We start from the raw sequence: 23,622 nt of genomic DNA on the forward strand, positions 1-23,622 counted from the left end.
TGGAAACTAAATAGAATATTCGACGAATTTGTTCAAAATAGAATTCTTCACAATATTGTCTAATATTATAATGCTCTACGGCAACTCGGTATACTTTAAAATTGCTCCCAAAACTATACCTAACATTATTTTAGTATACTCAATTGTAGTATACCACCTCAATTGCAAGTAAATTCTACGTGCTTTTGTTTATTGCATCTCTTGTAACTTTTAACGGTTTGTCCGATATTTATGAAATGTTTTGAGAGTTTTTAAAGAATGTATTATCTATAAATTTGTCTAATATCATATCACCCTACATCAACTCGGTATACCCCTAAAACTCTCCCCAAAACCGACCTAGGTTAATAAGTCACCATATGACTTCAAGTCAACATATTTCTTCGAGGGTAGTTTTTAATAACTCGCACATCCCCTCAATTTTTTTTTTTACGTACTTCGATTCCTATAAATTCCTACCGAATATTTTTCATCCCCTGACAAATAATTTGCTCCCTTAGAGGCAAGTTATTAAATAAATGATATACTATTACACTTTTTTTCGACAGGGTAGTTTATTACGAAATCGATTATAAATGGTATAAAAAAATACTAATGTGACATTTTGCCATATGTCCAGTGAAAGGGGATGAAATATTAGTTGGGTGTTTGATAAATGAAAAAGCGATTCGTTTTAAACGATAGTTGTAAAATATTACCTGGCTAATATTTTTTCTAGTTTTGACCACAGAAAAAACTTTATATAGTATTTTTAGTTATTTATGAGTATACCGAGTTGTTGTAGGTACTTATAATTATAGTAAAAATATTCATCAATTAACATAATCGGTAATGAAAAATTAGCTTCAAAATTATATTAGTTGGCTACAGAAATGCTATCAACTTACATTTTTAACTATTTTATGAGATTCTTGAAAATTATATATGTAGAAAGTATATTCTTGATGAATTAGTAAAAATTGGAAATCGAGATTATTACTATTCGATGGCAAATTAAAAATGCTTTTAGAGCGACTTTTTGAATCATCAAAATATTTGCAATAGGTTTTACAAAATTGCATTTTTACACTTTGCGAATTTTATAAGTTGTAAAAAATCAATATGGATCCTGCGAAATCAAAATGTTTAAAAATGCAATATTTTGAGAACGCTTTGAGATATTTTAGAAATTCAAAAAGTCGCTTATATAATACATTCAATTTGCCATCGAACTATGTTAATCACGATTTGTTGTTTTAACTCGTTCACTAAGAATGCAATATAACCGTGCTTACTCACATATAAAACATCAAATAATATATTGTGCAGCTATAAATTAATTTGTCAAAACGTATGAAAAAGATTTTTATATATACTGATGACTTATATTTGTAACTTTTTCTTTACCAAAACTTAAAGTGCATATATTTATAACATATTCTTATTAAAGGAGTGAAAATTGGAAATCGTAAGTTTCACTGTTCGATGGCAAATTAAAAATGCTTTTAGAAAAACTTTTTGAATCACCAAAATATCTGCAATAGTTTCTACAAAATTGCATTTTTACACTTTGCGAATTTTATAAGTTGTAAAAAATCAATATGGATCCTGCGAAATCTAAATGTTTAAAAATGCAATATCTCGAGAACCCCTTGAGATATTTAAATAATTAAAAAAGTCTTTTATATAACATTTTTAATTTGCCATCGAACTGTCATACACCCAAATTGCTGCTTTAACTCTTTCACTAAAAACATAGACCGTAATTATAATAGTGTTAAATTTAAATTTTGTTATATAATTTTAATAACTTAGTACGGTACTCTATAGTGGTTCATTTGAGCAAAATTTTACCAAATTCGAATCATCTATAACCGAATTGTCTTCTCCAATAATAATTCCTCATCCTCCTTCACGGCCGTCGCACTAAATCAGGATCTACTTGTTTAATATCCTTGGACGTGTTGACGTCTGATATTTCATATCCAATATATATCCGAAGGATATACGATATAATACATTAGACATATACAAATATATATATATATATATATATATAATACGTATTAGTGTTTACTTCTGCTGCTGCTGCTGCTGCGATTAAATCAATATATCGCATCTGCTGCCAGTTTTCTCTCGTTTGTCTAAAGTCGTCAAAAAGGACGAAGGACCAAAATGCCGATTTTACAAGAAATATGGAAAGAAAAGTTTAATATCAAATATATATATGTATATATATATATATATATATATATATATATATATATTCATTTATTTATTGTTTTTTGGAAGGAAAAGACACACACGGTGTGAGAAAATTTGATTGTTTTTTGGCATTTTTTTATTTAGGTAATTGAAAAATAATTTCGATTTTTCAGGATCCATATTGATTTTTTACAACTTATAAAATTCGCAAAGTGTAAAAATGCAATTTTATAAAAACCATTGCAGATATTTTGGTGATTCAAAAAGTTGTTCTAATAATAATTTTTTATAAGCCATCGAACGATTAAGATTTTCAATTTTTTGCTCCTTTGCACAAATATATGCACTTCAAGTTTCTGGTAGAAAAAGTTAAAAATATAAGTCAACAGTATATACGTATATATAAAAATCTTTATAATTCGTTTTGACAAATTAATTTATAGCTGTACAATATATTATTCGATGTTTTGTACGTGAGTAAGCACGTTTATGTTCCATTCTCAGTGAACGAGTTAAAACAACAAATCTTGATTATCACAGTTCGATGGCAAATTGAAAGTATAATATGCACGACTTTTTGAATTTCTTAAATATCTCAAAGCGTTCTCGAGATATTGCATTTTTAAACATTTTAATTTTGCAGGATCCATATTGATTTTTACAACTTATAAAATTTGCAAAGTGTAAAAATGCAATTTTGTAAAAACTATTGCAGATATTTTGGTGATTCAAAAAGTTGTTCTAGAAGCATTTTTAATTTGCCATCGAAGAGTGATACTCTCAATTTCAAGTTTTCACTAATTCATCAAGAATATACATTATACCTAAATAAATCTTCAGGATTTGAAGAAATAGTTAACAATGCAAGTCGATGCAAGTACCTTCATAGTTAATTATTATATTTTCAAGGTTATTTTTTCATTACCGATTGTGTTATTTCATGGTTTCTATATGAGTATGCAAGTTAATGTGGCATTTTTAGTGAAAGAGTTAAAGTAGCAAATTAAGAGTATATCAGTTTGATGGCAAATTGAAAGTATTATATAAAGGACTTTTTAAATTATAAAAATCTGACGCTCCGTTCTATTAAAAACTGAGCTACTATTTTTGGAACTTTTTGCCCCGTATCTTCGAAACGGCTAGACCTGCCTTTGCCAAAAACTAATCAGCACATCTCCCTATTAATAGGAACCGAATGTTTTTTAATCCATTCAAATCGGTTAATCCGTGCGCTCGAAAATATGGGTGAATAATTGTGTCCATACATACATACACACACACACATCAATTGTTTCTGAGGTATGCCTTAAAATGTTCAGAAACCTTCAAAACGTCGAGAAATGCAAAAATTTTCATTTTCGATTTTCGGCCCATTACAATAACTACCCTACGGGAAGTTAAAAATTATGTAAAAAATTTAAATGGAACACTTTATAATCCAAGTCTATTATAATTATGGTCTATGTTTTTAGTGAAAGAGTTAAAACAGCAAATCAGGAGTATAACAGTTCGATGGCAAATTAAAAATGTTATATAAACGACTTTTTGAATTATTGAAATATCTCAAGGGGTTCTCGAGATATTGCATTTTTAAACATTTCGATTTCGCAGGATCCATATTGATTTTTTACAACTTATAAAATTTGCAAAGTGTAAAAATGCAATTTTATAAAAAGTATTGCAGATATTTTGGTGATTCAAAAAGTTGTTAATTTTTAATTTGCCATCGAATAGTAATACTCTCGATTTTACTAATTCAACAAGAATATACTTTCTACATATATAAACTTCAAGGATCTGAGGAAATAGGTAACAATGCAAGTTGATAGCATTTCTATAGCCGACTAATATATTTTTGAAGCTAATTTTTTATTACCTATTGTGTTATTTGATGCTTTTTATATGAGTATGCAAATTAATGTTGCATTCTTAGTGAAAGAGTTAAAACAACAAATCGTGATTATCACAGTTCGATGGCAAATTAAAAATGTTATATAAAATAAAATATATTATCATTTTTAGTGATATATTCTTTGCATCGTTCATAATTCCTGAACCACTTGATTAGTATGAATGGCGTTCAAGACAAATTTGTTTAAAATTTAATTATTAACAATATCTTATAACATTATAAAACTCTACAGCAACTCGGTATACTTTAAAATCGTTTTAGAAAACAGAAAATTTATTACAGTAATAATAATGATGCAGTATAGTAAGAGATACGTATCTTATAGCGGAGTTGCTGTTAATAATAATGTTGGATATTATTTGTTAATTTTCAATTAATTTTTTTGAGTATACCAAGTTGTTGTAGGGACTTATGATGTTAGACAATATTGTAGACGATTCAATTTTGTACAAATTTCCCAAATACACTATTCATATCACTTCACTAATTTCAAAGTTACAAAGGATTCAACAAATAAATGCTTTATAAATTCTTACTATTTCCTTGTATTTTTTTCACGGTTTCCCTTATCCTCATATATCATTTACTAAATAGGACACTTTGTATATAATTTATTGTATTTCTTACTTACAAAAAAAAAAATTTCACGCCGCAGGAGGACGTCAAAGGCGGAACAAACAGAACAACATCCGACGGCAACTTTTTTTTCGACGTTTTTGCTGCTTTTGTTCTCTTTATTTTTTTCGACACCTTTCCGGAAGTTTTTTGTTCGGTTCGTCTATTATTCGATTTGGATCGAAAAAGACAGGTATTGACAACCCTAGGAAACAGAAGATACAAAATTTAGTAATGGTAGTGCATTTTTTTTATATTGTTGGTTGTAACTTTTGAACGGTTTGTGGGAAATATATGAAATATTTGGCAAAAATGTCTAGAATTGAATTATTCATAATATTGTCTAACATTATAATGCCCTACAACAACTCGGTATACTCGAAAAAATTAATTGAAAACTAAAAATAATATCCAACATTATTATTAACAGCAACTCTGCTATAAGTTATGAATCTCTTTTACCTGCATCATTATTACTACTGTGATAAATTTTATATTTTCTAAAGCGATTTTAAAGTATACCGAGTTGCTGTAGGGCTTTATAATGTTAGAACATATTGTTAATAATTCAATGTTAAACAAATTTGTCTTTTACCTCATTCATATTAATCAAGTGGTTCAGGAATTATAAACGATACAAAGCACTAAAAATAATTTTGCACATTTTGAAAGGTATTTTGAAGTATACCGAGTTGTTGTAGAGCATTATAATGTTAGACAATATTCTAGATAATTCATTTTAGTACAAATTTACCTAATACACTAATTAAATTAACTTGATAGTTTAGAAGATACAAATTTTTCTATCCTACGAGTTATCAATTTGTGACTTTTTTCTTCTATAAATAGTACCTTTCTCCCAGAATAAATTATGTCGATTCTCAACGTGTTTTCCTACAAATATATTCTACAAAGTGTCAATTTATCGTTGCAAAGTTTTGCCAAACACTCAATTTGTAAAGTTTCGAGTTTTCGAGTTTCAGGTCGTCGAAGAAATCGAAAACTGTATTGAAATTGAAAAGAGCGATAAATAGAAACGTTCGAAGAACTTTAACTAAAAACTATTTTGTATATATATATATACATATATATATATATATATATATATATATATATATATAGTAAATATATATTTAGTAAAAAAAAAAACAAATACTTTACTCATATATTAAGCCCTTCTTAAGCAAAAGAGTTTGCATCAATAGTGTTGTTGCAAAAAATTATTATGTACTTTCAATTACTATTTATGAGTACACCGAGTTGCTGTAGGGCTTTATAATATTAGACAATTATATAGCTCATTGAATTCTTTAAAAACTCTCAAAACATTTCATAAATATCAGACAAACCGTTTAAGAGTTACAATATATGCAATAAACACATGCACGTAGAATTTACTTGCAATTGAGGTAGTTGAACAATAATGTATAGGTACTATTTTTGGGAGCAATTTTAAAGTATACCGAGTTGCTGTAGAGCATCATAATATTAGACAATATTATACACAATTAAATTTTGAACAAATTTGCCTGATATTCCAATTTCCTAACCCAAACCTTGTAAAAGTTACACGAACTTAAACATACAAAAGCAAACAAAATTTTTCTTACCAATTACACCAGACAATTTCTTTAGTCATTTAAGGATTTTAATGAAAAAGACTTTAGTTTAGCATAGAAATGTATGTAGATTGTGTTTTCTCGAATAAATTGTTTCGCCCTTCTCTAAGGGATGAAAAACAGAGTCTGTGTGTCGTATAATATTATTAGAGGGATGCTTATATAGGACTAAGAGAGATTTTGTCCTTAAATCTACATGGATTTCTCCAGGACATACATTTCTGTATACATTTGAATTTAAATTAAATACAACCGATACAAACATGGTAAAATACACGTATATATATATATATATATATATATATGTATATGTATAATTTATACTGCGTATGTTACACAATTTAGTATAAGCACTAATATAAATTTTTCACTCCAAGAAATTTTTGACAAATATAAAAAATAATGTTTCAAACATTGACATGAATATATGTAATTCAAGTTCAAGTATAATAAGTTTTTGAAAAATTTTCCTGGTCGCACCGTTTGTACTACAATTTTGTAATTTGACCTAAATATTCTTCAATATGTCTATTATAATAACAAATACTAAAACTGATGATGTGTTCCTCACAACATTATTAAAAAATGATTTTGTAATCAAAGTCACTTGTGATTTAATTTGCACTGAAATGTATTAATGTTTTTGAAAAATTCTCCTGGTCGCACCGTTTGTGCTACAACCTTGTAATTTGGCCTAAATATTCTTCAATATTCCTATTATGATAACAAATACTAAAACTGATAATTTCATTCGCACAGAATCAATAAAAAATAATTTTTTCCAACAGTGGCACAAATGTATATAATTTAAGTTCAAGTATAATAAGTTTTTGAAAAATTCTCCTGGTCGCACCGTTTGTACTACAACCTTGTAATTTGGCCTAAAAATTCTCCAATATGTCTATTAAAATAACAAATACTAAAACTGATATTTCATTCGCACAGAATTAATAAAAAATAATTTTTCAAACAGTGGCATAAATGTATGTAGTTGAAGCTAAAGTATAATAAGTTTTTGAAAAATTCTGCAGGCCGCACCGTTTGTACTACAATCTTGTAATTTGGCCTAAATATTCTTCAATATGTCTATTGAAATAACAAATACTAAAACTAAAATTTTTCACGACATTTTTCTCATAAATAAATTTTTCATCAACTCTCGTACTATTCACCTTCCCGGAGTTTCCTACGCATTTACATACATCGCCCGAAGGCAATGTTTGCTTTAAATCATTTTCTTGATTATTTTCTTCTCTTCTTGTATGTATATAAACATATCCAAACACACAAAATAATACATACATACATATGTATATATATACATACATATACATTCGTGTATACATTTATAAATACACTAATAAATCACCGGACTAATGAAAAGCAAATAAGGATGATATCAAAGTAAATATATTACACTAATGAATGTATATATATATATATATATATATATATATATATATATATATATACATATGTATACATATATGTATATATAAATACATAATTATTTTTGGTGCCCCAAGGCAAGTCCATGGTATAAGAGCCCTTCAATTTGTTTTTCTACATCATTTTTTAAATTAAATAAGTTTATACCAATGTTTGAAAAATTATTTTATATTAATTCTGTGCAAATGAAATTATCAGTTTTAGTATTTGTTATTATAATAGACATATTGAAGAATATTTAGGCCAAATTATAAGATTGTAGTACAAACGGTGCGGCCTGCAGAATTTTTCCAAAACTCATTATACTTGAACTTAAATTACATACATTTATGCCACTCTTTGAAACATTATATTTTATTAATTCTGTGCGAATGAAATTATCAGTTTTAGTATTTGTTATTATAATAGACATATTGGAGAATATTTAGGCCAAATTGCAAGGTTGTAGTACAAACGGTGCGGCCTGCAGAATTTCTCAAAAACTTATTTTACTTGAACTCGAATTATATATATATATATATATATATATATATATATATATATATTTATGCCACTGTTTAAAATATTATTTTTTATTAATTCTGTGCGAATGAAATTATCAGTTTTAGTATTTGTTATGATAATAGACATATTAAAGAAGATTTTGGACAAATTACAAGGTTGTAATATAAACTGTAGGGCCAGCATAGTTTTTAAAACATTAGTAAATTCAATAAAATCCAACATTTGACGAAAGAATCTTAAATAATTCTTTTTTGGTTTTTGTCAAACAACTCAAAAATTTCATATAAAACCACCCCTTTTCAGTTAGATAGGCTAAAACTAGATAAAATTCACTACATTTCTTTGGAAACAGTTATATACACACCGATATGAAAGTTTTGAATGTTAATAAATAAATATATAAATTATATTCTATATAAACATCTACTTTGATCATAAGACGATTTAAAATGTATTATAAATGAATTAGTTAATAAAAAAATAAATTATCTAATGAATAAATAAATAATTATCCATATATGAATGAATAAATATTACTAATATATAAATTAATCAACAAACTATTTAATAATTGATTGACAAAATAAAATAAATAAATAAATATATAATTAAATAATCAAAACAAATATAAATCATAAAATGCCTAAAAAATTATTTATTTTCGTTTTTAAGTGGAATGCTTTTCCATTTTTGTTAAATACTTACAGTATTCAATTTTACTTAAAAATTGTTGTATATTTTTTAAATAAACGTCAAGTGTAGAAGAGGCTTTACAGCGCTAAAGCCGATATCACACTCTACCGACGCCATATAAAGTCACAAACAAACGTCATAAACAAAATGTCAAGTGTCGATACGGCCTTAGGCTAAAGCGTGTAGCACACTATGCATATTAAATAAAATTTTCTTTTATTTTTAAAAAGTGGTATTTTTGTAATGGTAGAGAAAATCTTATTAAAAAAATGTCACACATATTGATAATTAGTTAATAAACTTTCAGTGGGGTAAATTAGAGTAATTGCACAAAAATCGAACATGAAAATTAAATTGAGAAGGTTTTTGAATATTTTGGCATTCTTTAGAACAATGGAGGTGTGTGTTCAATTTTATCAATACAATTTTTGGTCCAGCACGGATCAACCGATTTGAATTATTCGAAAAATATTTGATTTTTATTGATAAAAAGACGTGTTGATTAGTCTGTGTTAAAGCTCACTTATATACTTTGAATGAATAATTTTAACTCTGCAATTCAGTTTATATAATTGTTAGAAATATGAGATGAGTTTAAATCTAAACTTCTTAGTCCAAATTATAAGCTTTTATATTTAATCTATTATATTCGAATAATTAACATTTATAATAATCTATTTGAAAATAATATTTCTCGAATATTTTATTACGGTACGGGAAGTTCCAGCAATTTGCCTTAAGGCATAATGCCATACACCACTAGATAATTTAACTTAGCACAATTTTGCAAAATATTTCATTCAATTTGAAGGAACGGTTCGAAAGTTACAAGAGATATAATAAAAAGTAAACCAATGGGTTGCAGAACAATGGTTCGAGACTTTGTGACATCAAATATAGGCATGTGTGGTATCAAATGAAAGGTTTAGACGAGCACTAACCAAATATCATAGTAATAAACTTAACGAAAGTCACAATGTCTATTTTGGAAATGTTAAAATATACTAACTTGACGTAAGGTAATAAAATGTTAGAAGATATTATAGATCTTTTTAATTTAAAACAAATTTATGGGATAAAATATTTACTTTGGATAAACTGTTCGAAAGTTACAAGAGATTTAATAAAAAGTAAACCAATGAGTTGCAGAGCTCGTGATCAAATATTATTTGAACTTTTATAAAAGTCGTCGGCCAATTTGTAAGCTCTTATATTTTATCTGCAAAATACGAATAATGAAAGTTACACTTATATGAATCTTTTTCAAAACATTTAATATACTTTGAATATTTTATTACAGTTTATTTACAATTATCTGCTCATTAATAAAAAATTATTTATTGAGAAAATTGCTTCGATAAATTTAATTATATATATATATATATATATATATATATATATATATATATATAAATCTATCTTGGTAATTTTCGATGTGAAGAAGAGATGATACTTTATTATTAGTTTAGCCTCAGGTTCAATATTTCCTAAAAGTTTTTCAATAACGAAATTACTAGAGATATATGGCGAAGAAAAGCTCTTGTACTGCTAAAATAGGATGAAATTTATAGATATAATGTTAGGCAATATTATAGATTATTCAATTTTAGACAAATTTGTCAAAGACACCATTCATATTAATCGAATGGTTTTATAGGTATTTGACAAAAACCAAAAACTGTCTCGAATTTTTTATTTGTTGCTTATGAATGACATATCGAATTCTAAGTCGTTTTATTCGAAACTTTTATATCGGAGTGTTTAAAAGTGTTTCATAGAAAATGTTGCAAATTGTATCTAGTTTCGCCCTATCTAACTGAAAAGGCGTGGTTCCATATGAAATTTTTGAGTTATTTGACAAAAACCAAAAAAAAAACGAATTATATTTTTTCCCCAAGTATCCCTTTTTCCTCCGGTCTCCTCTACGAGTGAGTTGTGAGAGAAAATCGCATCCACGTCTTGGGCGAAGACAAAATTAATGGCAGTAATTGTACTAAAATAACTTTTGAAACTAAATTAAAATACTTGTGAATGAAATACTTGCAGGCGAAGTATTTCGTCGTCGAAATAGTTTGTCAAGTTGTCAGAGGAACATTTTATTTTATATACCGCACACGCATTCTCTACTGGAGAACGAAATTAAATCGTTATATAAATATAAATATACTCATATGTATATATATATATATATAAGTGTATATATATATATATATATATATATATATATATATATACATATATATATATATATATATATATATATATATAAGTGTATATATATATGCATTTTGATATACAAGTTTTGAATAAAACGGCTTTGAATTCGATGATATTTCATTCTTTAGCAATAAATAGAAAATTCGGGACATTTTTTTTTGGTTTTTGTCAAATAACTCAAAAATTTAATATAGAACCACTCGTTTTCAGTTAGATAGGGTGAAACTAGATAAAATTTACAACATTTCCTAGGAAACACTTTTATACATTCCGATATAAAAGTTTCGAATAAAACGACTTTGAATTCGATGATATTTCATTATTTATCATAAAATCATTTATTTAATTGTTTAAACATTTATACATTTATATTTCAATTAATTTATATAGTACCAAATAATATGTAAATTTATTTATTTATTCAAATAATTACTTATTTCTTCTAGTTGTATATCAGGTGTTTGCTCATTTATACATTTATATATATATCTTCTATATATATAAAAATAAGTCGGGTTTTCCTTCCTGATGAAATAACGCCAGACCGCACGAACTGATTTCGACAATTTTGCATTCGTTGGAAAGGTCTCGGGCTCCGCAAGGTTTATAGCTAAGAAAATTAGTGGTGCATGGCATCGTGCCCTAATGAAAATTGCTGGAACTTCACGCACCGTAATTAAAAATTCGAGTAATAAAAATAATCAATAATTGTTTTAAATCATTGCAAATAGATTATCTTCTATATATAAAAATAAGTCGGGTTTTCCTTCCTGACGAAATAACTCCAGAACGCACGAACCGATTTCGACAATTTTGCATTCGTTGGAAAGGTCTCGGGCTCCGCAAGGTTTATAGTAATGCATGGCATCGTGCCTTAATGCAAGCTGCTGGAACTTCACGCACCGTAGTTAAAAATTCGAGTAATAACATTAGTGAGAATTATCAGAATTATGCTTGGTTAAGTCAACGAGCAATTCTTGCCGCAAAGAATAATGATGTGCACGCACTGAATTTCACCATTCATTCAAAAATTGCTGGCGATTTGGTGACATACCAATGATTCTGACTGGTCTTCCGTTTGACTTCAAACGATTGCAATTTCCAGTTCGCCTTGCGTTCGCAATAACAAGTTGCAAGGCCAATTGCTTAGTGTTTGCGGGATAAATTTCAAATAGATTATTTAGAAAATCATTGTTTTTCACATGAGCAGTTATACGTTGCCTGTTCACGAGTTGAAAAACCATCCGCTTTGTTTGTGTTAACGTCAGACCAGAAAACAAAAAATGTGGTTTACCAAAGAGCACTTCAATGAAACGGATAATTTGCGGATTCACTTTCATTTACTTAGAGAAGTTCAACTAAAAAACACTTTATTTTTGTAATCAAAATAAATTCATTACTGTTGTATAATAAAATCCAATTTTTCCTTTTCAAATATAAAACAAACAAAAAATTTCTTCATCTTCCTCACGAAACCATCCGGTGGCGAAACGGAGTTCGTCGGGTTTGCTAGTATATATATATATATATATATATATATATATATATATATATATATATATATATTACTTTACATTTAATTATTTAATGTGTTTGTAAATTTATTTATGATTTCATTTATTTATTAATTCACCTTTTATCTTAATTTATAAAATAATAAAATAAAAATTTTGTTTGTAAATTTCATTATATTATATCATATTATATTAAATTACGACCGAAAACAAAATATTTTGACAGTTATAATTAATTTCAATGTCAAATATCAGATCTTTATGTAAAAAAATATTTATTTCCACAATATTCCTGTGTTGATTTAGCCAAACTTACGATTTTAACAATTATATAATTATTCATTGATGACTTAAAATAATTATTAATTTATTAACAAATAAATAATATTTGAAAGAAATTTTTTTTGACATATATGACATGAAAAGGTATAATAAACAAAAAACTATGATGCGAGTGAATTAATTTTTGAAGTATGAAATATCAAATAATTTTGAAAATTATAACAAGTTTTTAAATATTTGTCAAAGGATCAGAGTCCAAATCTATTAAATATTTGATTTTTGACTCTTTTATTAATTTTTTATCAATTTATGCATATTCTTATGTTGTTTTTATGGCAAAACAACGTTTGCCGGGTTAGCTAGTATATATATATATATATATATATATATACAGGGCCGGTCCTGGGATCCTTAGCGCCCGCATGCAACATTTTTTCTAGCGCCCCCCCCCCCCCCTCCTATTAATTTTAACTGTTTTAACAGTTTGTCATTAAAATTATATAAATAATTACATATTTTTTCAAAAATAATTTTTAATTATTCTGAATTTAGTACACAAAAAATTAGATATAATATAGAAGCGTTTATACGCGTTTATACATTGATTTTAAATTTATTTAGAAAATCGAAGCGATTCGCGGGTTGATTATAATGGAATATTTTTAAATTTTCAATTATTTTTAACGTATGTGCAATATTAATATTTGGGTTTTGAAACATTTTAATTATTTATTGTGCGATTTATTCTATTGAGCAAATCATGCCAAGGGAGCTAAAAAAACTAGCTTTTCATTTTCAATCATAACACTTGTATTTCGTGTTGGATTTTTTAAATTTTAATTTAATTTAATTTTTGATTATTTACAATATCCAAAATTACGTCGTAAACTTCTCTTTATTTATATCGTAAGAGCCGACCTGTATTCATCCTTGCATTCCCGTCATATTCACAGAATCAGATTGTTGTTTAAAAGTTAAATTTTTAACGTATTTTAGTAGTATTGTTTAAATATCAGTAAAAACGCAAAGAAATTACACATTCCTTAAACTATTTAAAAAAAACTAATTATGTTTTATATACATTATTAGTGCATAGTTAATAATTATTAAATTTAGAGTATGGACACCACTAGGTATAAAAAAAGCCTTAAGATTTTCGTTCCAAAAAAAATTTCGCTTTAATTTTTCATATTTGTCTCATTTCCATAACCCTAACCACGCATGTCTTTCAAAGTTCATCAGATGCGAAATATTTGCAACAAAAATGAAAGTTACAATTCAATTTTTCGGAATAAACATGCCATTTTCTAAGCACTGACTCCCTATTTTTCATTATCACGATTATAATTTGTTTATATTTTTTAACAAGTTCTGTTTCAACTAAATCAGCTCGCAATTTTTCGTCAATAATGCCCATTAATTAATCTCATATTTTGCAGGTTTGCGCTTATGGGATTGAACACTAGATAATTTCTTTTTCGATTCCACGGTAATTTCAAACAAAGAAAAAATTGAATAAGTAGATTAAGCAATAAACAGAGCGGTTATTTACTAATTTCCACAGTTATTAATCGGTTAATTGTTTCTACTGATATCACATTGCAAAACTAGTTGGTTTGGTATTTAGCCTTGAGGCAAGTTACATGAACTTCTCGATATATTTAAATAATCAACTTAATCGATAAAAAATAAATTAATTTATGAGTCATTAAAAGTATTCCGAGTGGATTTATTACACATAATTGAAAACGAACGAACACTTTGACTCGGAGTATTTTCTAAAAGCAAATTTTCAAAAATCAATAATTTTTATAATTGAACCAGTTTTCAGGACTGGTTTATTATGTTCAAGACCAAGTACTCTATCATTATACCAAGTAAATAGTCTAATTTTAATTTAAACAAATGTCAAAAGAGCTACTCATTTTCTCAAACTTTGATGAATTTTTAAAATCAAACTATTTGTCGTAAGGCCGTAATATTTCAGTAAGTTCTATAAGGCCATGGTATATATAGCTAAAAAAAATTCCATAAAAATCGGCTTAAATTTTTTTTCAACAGTTAATTACAAGAAAACGGCTCGGTAGATTTTCACCTAAAACTGATCAGTATCATTCCCAACTAATATCTTTCGAACAGTTTTTGTTTTTTTAAAATCGGTTCGGTAGGATGAGCTTAAATGTGGACGAAAAGTTTACCACTTTTTTTCAAATTACAAAGAAACGGCTTGGCAGATCGTCGCACAAAACTGACAAGCGGTAGTCCTCACCGAAATACATCAAATGGCTTTTAAGTTTCTGAAATCGGTTCAGGCGCTTTTGAGAAAACGTCGATCAAATGTCTAATTTTGACAAATGTCAAAAAAACTACCAATTTTTGCAAACTTTGACGAATTTTTAAAGCTAAACGAGTTGTCGTAGGGCCGTAATATTTTAGTATGACCTAGAAAACTATGGTATCTACCGTCAAAAAAAAATCATAAAAATCGTCGAATTTTTTTTTAAAAAAACGTTATTACAAGAAAACGGCCCGGCCGATCTTTACCAAAAACTAATCAGCACGATTCCCAACCAATATCTATCGAATGGTTTTTGAATTTTCGAAATCGATTCAGAATTGCGGGCTAAAACGTGAACGAAAATTTTTTCACTTTTCTGCAATTTACAAAGAAACGGCCCGGCCGATCGCCGCACAAAACTCAGAAACGATAGTCCTCATCGAGATACATCGAATGGCTTTTAAATTTTTGAAATCGGTCCAACCGTTTTGGAGAAAACGTCGATTTACGGCAAAAAATCTGTTCACACACACACACACACACACACACACATATACTTTTTCCAAATTTGGTCTCATTCGATTCAGAATGGCTTGAAACGTCGAGAAAACATAAAATTAGCGAATCGGATTTTTTGATGAAAACATAAACTTCTCCTTCGGGAAGTTAATAAATATGCTTTTCATGTCTCCGCATTTCAGTTAAGTTAAATCGTTTATTATAATTTATTAAGTATTCTAAATTTTATATAAGTAATAAAAAATGTAAATAGTATATTATAAATTTAATTTCGGAAACTCGATTTTGCGCCCCCTAAGGCGTGCGCCCGCATTTTTTGCATGCATCGCATGCAAGGCAGGACCGGCCCTATATATATATATATATATATATATATATATATAAATATATGGAAACAAAGCAAACAAACCAGATGACGTTCTGATTACAATTATATATCAAATATAATTATCACGATAAAATCTTCAAAGCCTCCAGTAAATAATAAGCAGGGTCGAACTGGTATTAAGTAAATTAAAATATAATATTACTTATAAATATAGTATACTTTAAAATTGACTTTAAAAATACAAAATTAATCTGGGTGCGATAAAATTAATTTTTTTGTTATAAAATTCATAAAACCTAACTAAACTATTAATTTGACATGAATGATGTCTTAAAGAAATTTGTTTAAAATTAAATTATCTACAATATTGTCTAACATCAAAAGTCTCTACAACAACTCGGTATATTTTAAAATTAATATTAAACATAAAAATATTAGGTTGTCAAATATCTCCCTTCCGCTTTTTTGCTCTTGATTGTATACAAAAAGCCTGAAGGGAGATATTTGACAACCTTATTATATAATAACGAGGCATTTTATTTTAGCTCAGATGACTGAACATTGTTAATTAAATTCCGAATAAATTTTGATAAAACCGGGAAACATTTTTTTCACAAATCACTCATATATATATATATATATATATATATATATTACCCAATTTTTGCACTACTTTTTTAATTAATTTTTCTAATTTTTCCCCAAGTACGCCCCTGTTTTTATATCTATGTCGATACCAATGGCCGCCACTGTTCGTATATACAAAAGTCTCTTTATCTCTCGAGTGTAGTACATTTTGTTTTTGATTTTTTTAATATTGAAATATTATTCAAATTTTGTGAAAAAAATGGCAGAACGAAAGGAAAAGATTGGAATTATTGGAAGGTAAAGAAAAAATTTTGGAAAATGCTTTTATTTTTTGTATTTTTGTGATCAAATTTGGGAGTAAAAGTTTGACGTGTGGATGTAGAGTTGGTTCACCTTTGAGTTTTCAGCGAATGTAAATCTGTGGGAAAAATATTATTTTAGTAATGAAATATTTGAGTAGGGTATATAAAATATTTGGCAGATTTGTTCAAAATTAAATTGTTTAAAATATTGTCTAACATTATAAGTCTCTATAACAACTCGGTATACCCAAAAATCAATTTACAAACTGACAATATTTTTTTACAAAAATATGACTAGTGGCCAAGGACAATTATTCATTGCATATTCTTTTGAAATATTTGAGTAAAGTATATAGAATATTTGGCAGATTTGTGCAAAAATTAATAATAAACAATATTGTCTAACATTATAAGTCTGTACAACAACTCGGTATACCCATAAATGAATTTAGAAAATGACTATCATATTTTTACAAACATATATGTTTGGTGGTAAAAAACGCATGTATATTATAAATTTTGTATCTTTTGAAATATTTGAGTAAAGTATATAGAATATTTGGCAGATTTGTTCAAAATTAAATAATCTATAATATTGTCTAATAAAATAATACTCTAAAACAACTCGGTATACTTTAAAATCAATATCAATATCAAATACTATAATGTTTTGTTGGTAAAGTGCATTACTTTAGCATATTTACCATAACTTCAAAACCATTTGATCAATTTAAATGATTCCTTCACCAAATTTGTTTAAAATTAAATTATCTACAACCTTGTCTAACATCATTTCACCCTACAACAACTCGGTATACTTAAAACTTTAATTTTTTGCAGTGGTCTAATAGGAAGATCCTGGAGTATGTTATTTGCTGCTCAAGGCTACAAAGTGACGCTTTTCGACATAGATGACGCCAGGATTTTTGACGCTTTAAATTATATTGAAGGAGAATTAAAAAGATTAGAAGCAGCAAATTTGTTGAGAGGAAAATTGACTGCAAAACAGCAATTTTCCTGCGTTTCTGGTAAGTAGATAGAAATAAATTATACATTTGATTTATCATCAAAAAGTCCATGTTATCTCTAATTAAGATAAAGTATCTTACCTCGACGTTTCAAGTAAATCTGAATCATTTCCTCTTGTCTTTAGGTTCCTCCAGTTTAGCAGAAGCCGTCAAGGGCGCCTTTTTCGTCCAGGAATGCATTCCTGAAAACCTGGATCTTAAAAAAAAATTATACCAAGAACTTGATGAAGTCGTTGGAGACAACACCATAATTTCATCATCAACCAGCACTTTTATGCCATCATTGTTCAGCGAAAACCTGAAACACAGATCACAGGTAATAAAAGACTTAATACTAGCCGGGCCAGCTAGTATATACCACTACTTTTTAAATTATTTTATTTTGTATATTTTTCTTCTAGAAGATTATTTAAATTGATCAATTACTTTATGAGTTATGATTTTTTTTCTTGAATAGTTGCACCCCAGCTAAATTAGTACGTTAATTTCTATTGTTATTAATTTTAGAGTATACCGAGTTGTCCTAGGTCATTATGATATTAGACAATGTTGTTTATTATGTAATTTTACACAAATTATCCGAAGACACTATTTAGTTTCTATTTATAATTTAAAAATTGCAAATTTTCAAATAGATTGATGCACCAAATTTTTCTAGATCAGAACAAAATTTAGCAACATTGTTATGATGATTTAGATAATACTATCCGGTTAGACTAGGACAAAATTTGAACCAATTTAGCAAAATTTTTCTGGCGATTTTAAGTAATATTTTGTAATTAGACAAAATTACAAAAAAATAGTATTTGTGTAAAGTCAAGTGTAAAACAAGCTTTACAGCGCTAAAGCCGACATCACACTCTACCGCCGCCATGTAAAGTCATAATCAAACGTCATATTCAAAATGTCAAGTGTTGATACGGCCTTAGGCTAAAGCGTGTAACACACTATGCGAATTAAATAAAATTTTATCCTACTTTTAAAATGTTTAAAATTTAAAAAGTATTAGTATTAGTATATACTAGCTGGTCCGGCTAGTTTTTTGGAGTAACTATTTTATTGGCAAACTATTTTATTGGAGTGTATATAACAGTTTTGTAAATGTAGTAAATTTTATCTAGTTTCTGCTAAGCTAATAAAAAAAGGGTGAAACATAGAAAAATGTCTCTATAATAAAATATACATTCGAAATTCAAATACTACAATTATCTCAATTAGTACCGAAATTTAGTATTATTAGAAAATAGATATAAATTTAGCAACTCCAAAACAAATATGTGTTTTTTTTTTAATCAGTAGATAAAAAAATTAAGAATTATGAAATAGATAATGAATACGATGCCATATCATATTTGATTATCTAATTATCATAATTAATTGTATATATACATATATTTATTTATAATTATAGGTAAAATATCATTAACTAATCCAATATGGATAATTAAATTATCTAAGAATTACCTTATCAATATTAATGATGAAATGATAAAAAAACTTTGTGGGAAGTCACGATTAGTCAGCGCCAATTTTACGCATTTATTTATTATATCACTTGTAACTTTTAAACTATTTTTAAAAACTAACTAGTGTGTTTGGCAAATTTGCACAAAATTAAATAATGAACAAGATTGTCTAACATTGTAGGACTCTACAACAACTCAGAGATAATAAGAAATTAAATATATTCTCGCTGTACCTAAGGTGCCTTTATTTATAAAATTATTTATATCTTCTAGAGCATTTGTCTAAAGTAACTTTTGTATTTGAGAAATTTGTTTAAAATTGAATGGTTAACAATATTGTTTAACCTACATCAATTCGGTATACTACAAAATGGCAATTGAAATGACTTTTAAAATATATTTAAAAATTTGGTGCATTAATCTATTTTATAATTTGTAATCATTCGGGAAGTTAAATATCGCCAGTTGTTCCTAGATTAGTGCAAATTTTTGCCTTTTTCCCAGGTTTTGGTGTCTCATCCAGTAAATCCACCATACTACGTTCCCCTGGTTGAAATAGTACCAGCACCCTGGACAAAACCTGAATTTGCTGCCAAAACCAGAGAATTGATGGAAGAAATTGGTCAGGCTCCTGTTTCCCTGACCAGAGAAATCGAGGGATTCGCCTTGAATAGAATTCAGTACGTCCAATTGGTAAATCTTATATATATATAAAAATGAATCGCAAAATGTGTTGGTAAGCGCATAACTCCTGGACCAATTTGGCTAATTCTTTTTTTAAAATGTTCGTTGAAGTCCAAGAATGGTTCTTACGACGAGAAAAAATCGAATAATTGCCGGGAAAACACTAAAAACAGCCCTTTTCTTTTTTACATACAAACGTTTAACGATTTAACGAAAATCAATCAATTTGAGCTTTATTGCTATTATATAAAGTTCATATTAATTTACAAGCACTTACTGTATACTCCTCCTAAACGATTATTCGGATTTTGATAAATATTTCTGAAGTTTGTTAAGGGAATATTCTAGGATGTATGTGATTATAGAGCACTGGGATGTATGCAAAATTGTAGAAATAAATGGAAAAAATAGCAAAAAACGACATATCATTGTTTGCATTGAAAACAAATGAAATCTATCATCTTCCAAAAATTTCAATTTACTTATGAACCTAGACAATATTAGAATATGTATAATGAATTTATGATTATGAATACGAAAAATAAAATGTCTATATTATTATTACCAAAAAGCAGCTGAAATATGCCAGAAATTAAAATAATATAAAATACAATATATGTATGGCAGATTGAATGATACATTTATGAACAGGATATGACAAATTAATTCACTTGAAATATGAAATTAAGTATTAATCAGGGCCGGTCCTACCTTTAATGCGATGCATGCGAAAAATACGAGCGCACGCCTTAGGGGGCGCCAACACAAAATTCGAATATTAAATTTTCAATAAAGGTTTTTTTTTTCAATATGTAATTTCTTTGCATCTTTTACAAATCTTTTCACAATATTTTTAAAATTCGTAAAAATTTCATTTTATAACAACAAATGGGAAAGTAAAGATGAATACATACAATTCGACCCTCACGATATCAATTAGAAGTTTAGGATGCAATTTTGGATGTCTTAAATAATAAAAAATTAAATTAATTTAATTCAACATGAAGTATCAGTGTAATGTTTTGCTTATGGTTATTTTATACCGTTTAAAAGACTTCAATTTCGAATATAGTTGTGGGAATTGAGACTCATCATTTTATTTAAAGCAGTTCTACATTTACCATCGCTCATATTATAAATGTATATACATTTCGGCGTAAAGAGTAATTTAAAAAACAATAATTATTATTTTTAGGTAAACGGTGAATATTAGTATATTATATTAAAAAGTTGTAGACATTGGTACAGGACAGCGTCTGTCGGGTCATCTAGTTAGAGATAAATTAGAAGTGAATCTTGATCCTTAATTGTTTTTTTGTGGTTTTTAGGTATGCTATTTTAAATGAAGTCTGGAGATTGGTTGAACAGAAAGTCCTGGACGTCAAGGATATCGATAAAGTCATGTCTGAAGGTTTAGGGATGCGTTATGCCTTTTTGGGGGCTTTGGAAACAGCCCATTTGAATGCTGAGGGGATGAAAAGCTACTGCGATAGATATTCCAAGACAATTTATGCAGTAAGTAGAAAAACATTATTTATTTAGTAAGAATACCAGAAATTCAGAAAAGATCAATCGCTAATTTAATACTCTAATTAAATCCATGTAGGCTGTTCTATAATATTTATTTATCATGGAATCAAGATGATAATTTGAGTTTCAACATCACCAATTAAATAAATATTCTGCTGCAAAATTAATCTTGATTCCATGATGAATAGAATTTAATTAGAGTTTAAGTGGTTTATGAACATTCTTATGTGTCATATATGAGTTCACGTACAGATGGCGCAAAAATTTACTTAATGACGTATGTTAATAATAAATATAAGAAACTTTCAATTGGCGTGCGCTCTATCTAAATGTTTATATTAAGAGCTAATACTATTAGAGATTCATTTATTTATTTGGAAGAATTTGCATCCTTGGGAGCAAAGAAATTCGAAAATGTCCTTGTTAAAGACCACCCTAATATATATATATATATATATATATATATATATATATATTGTAAATTGATACCTAAAAGTATTTTCAATAGGTTAGTATAATAATTTAAGTAATATATTATTTTGTATAAATATAATATATAAAAATAGTCAATTTTGTAGATGAAGTATCGTTTTTGCTATTTACTACTTTATGTTTTCAGAGTATACCGAGTTGTTGTAGGGTCTTGTGTTGTTAGACAATATTGTTTATTATTTATTTCTGCACAACTTCCCCAAAGACACCTTTTAAATATTGCAAATATTCCGAAAGTTATAAATTATTTAACAAATAAATGTCCATTTGCCTGTTTTCTTGCATATTTGGTCTTCGTAAGTAATGTATTTTCTAAAATGTTTTATAAGTATATCGAGTTGTTATAGGGTCTTATGTTATTGAATGATTTAATAATAATGGATCAAAATGAGACAATTTAATATAAATAAAAACAGCTTCAGATTAAGCTGGCACTTGCAATGACTATTAATATATACCAGAAATATTTATATGAAGCATTTGTTGCAGTGGTTAAACCACACATATATACTATACTATATAATAAAAGTGTTCTAGAAATATTTTTATGACTAAACAACGTTTGCCGGACCAGCTAGTATATAAGTACACTTTTTAAAAATAAAATTATTTTATCAAAACTGCATAGTGATTGCATATAACATTTTTTGAATAAGATTTTCTCTACCATTACGAAAATACCACTTTTTAAAAATAAAATAAAATTTTATTTAATTTGCATAGTGTGTTACAAGCTTTAGCTTAAGGCCGTATCATCACTCGACATTTTGTTAATGACGGTTGATTATGACTTTACATGACGCAGGTAGAGTGTGATGCCGGCTTTAGCGCTGTAAAGCTTGTTTTACACTTGACTTTTTATAAAAATACGTTTTTAATAATTTAAAACTAAAACAATTTCAATACAAAATTTATATAATAAAGTTAATAATAAAATATAGGTTTACAAATATATATTTTGGTTCTAGGTTAGTGAAACTATGGGTCCAACTCCAAAAATGGAGGGGCCCCAAGCCCTAGAAGTTGCAAGACAGTTGGAAGAGATGTGCCCCCTTGATCAGTTGGAAAAACGAAGAATTTGGAGGGACAATTGTCTCACTAAATTGAGTCAACTCAAAAATGAAATGAACAAAGAATCTTGAAGACTCTTGAAGAAGAATTTTGCATTTATGAATTTTTAGAAGAATATTAATAACACTGATGGTAAAGCTAACGTAAAAAATATATTTTTCAATTTATTACCGAATTTATTATTCATTTTTAGATGAATTTATAACTTTTAAAAAATTATTTTCAATATTTAAAAGGTGCCTTTAGGAAATTTGTGCAAAATTAAACAATCAACAATATTGTCTAACAATACAAGACCCTACAACAACTCAACATACTTATAAAACATTTTAGAAAAGAAAATTACT

At 27.4% G+C, this 23,622-nt stretch overlaps 1 protein-coding gene across 2 annotated transcripts in view; it reads left to right on the plus strand.

Moving 5' to 3' along the window:
* Positions 1–23,398, plus strand: part of LOC113389158 (lambda-crystallin homolog) — a 31,316-nt gene extending 7,918 nt beyond the window's left edge. The window contains exons 1-6 of one of the 2 annotated variants that reach the window (XM_026626214.1): positions 16,962–16,999; positions 17,845–18,032; positions 18,158–18,348; positions 20,003–20,178; positions 21,511–21,697; positions 23,173–23,398. In XM_026626214.1, the coding sequence (XP_026481999.1) occupies positions 16,962–16,999; positions 17,845–18,032; positions 18,158–18,348; positions 20,003–20,178; positions 21,511–21,697; positions 23,173–23,346 (954 nt within the window). In that variant the 3' untranslated portion in view covers positions 23,347–23,398. Of the gene's footprint in view, positions 1–16,961; positions 17,000–17,844; positions 18,033–18,157; positions 18,349–20,002; positions 20,179–21,510; positions 21,698–23,172 lie in introns of those variants that run through there. The other variant, XM_026626215.1, reaches the window with a different exon arrangement.
* Positions 23,399–23,622: the final 224 nt, after the last annotated feature.

The sequence above is a fragment of the Ctenocephalides felis genome, unplaced genomic scaffold (genome assembly GCF_003426905.1).
Source record: "Ctenocephalides felis isolate EL2017-DRISC unplaced genomic scaffold, ASM342690v1 CF-g0.4_SCAFFOLD_03573, whole genome shotgun sequence".
In the NCBI taxonomy this organism is placed as follows: domain Eukaryota; kingdom Metazoa; phylum Arthropoda; class Insecta; order Siphonaptera; family Pulicidae; genus Ctenocephalides; species Ctenocephalides felis.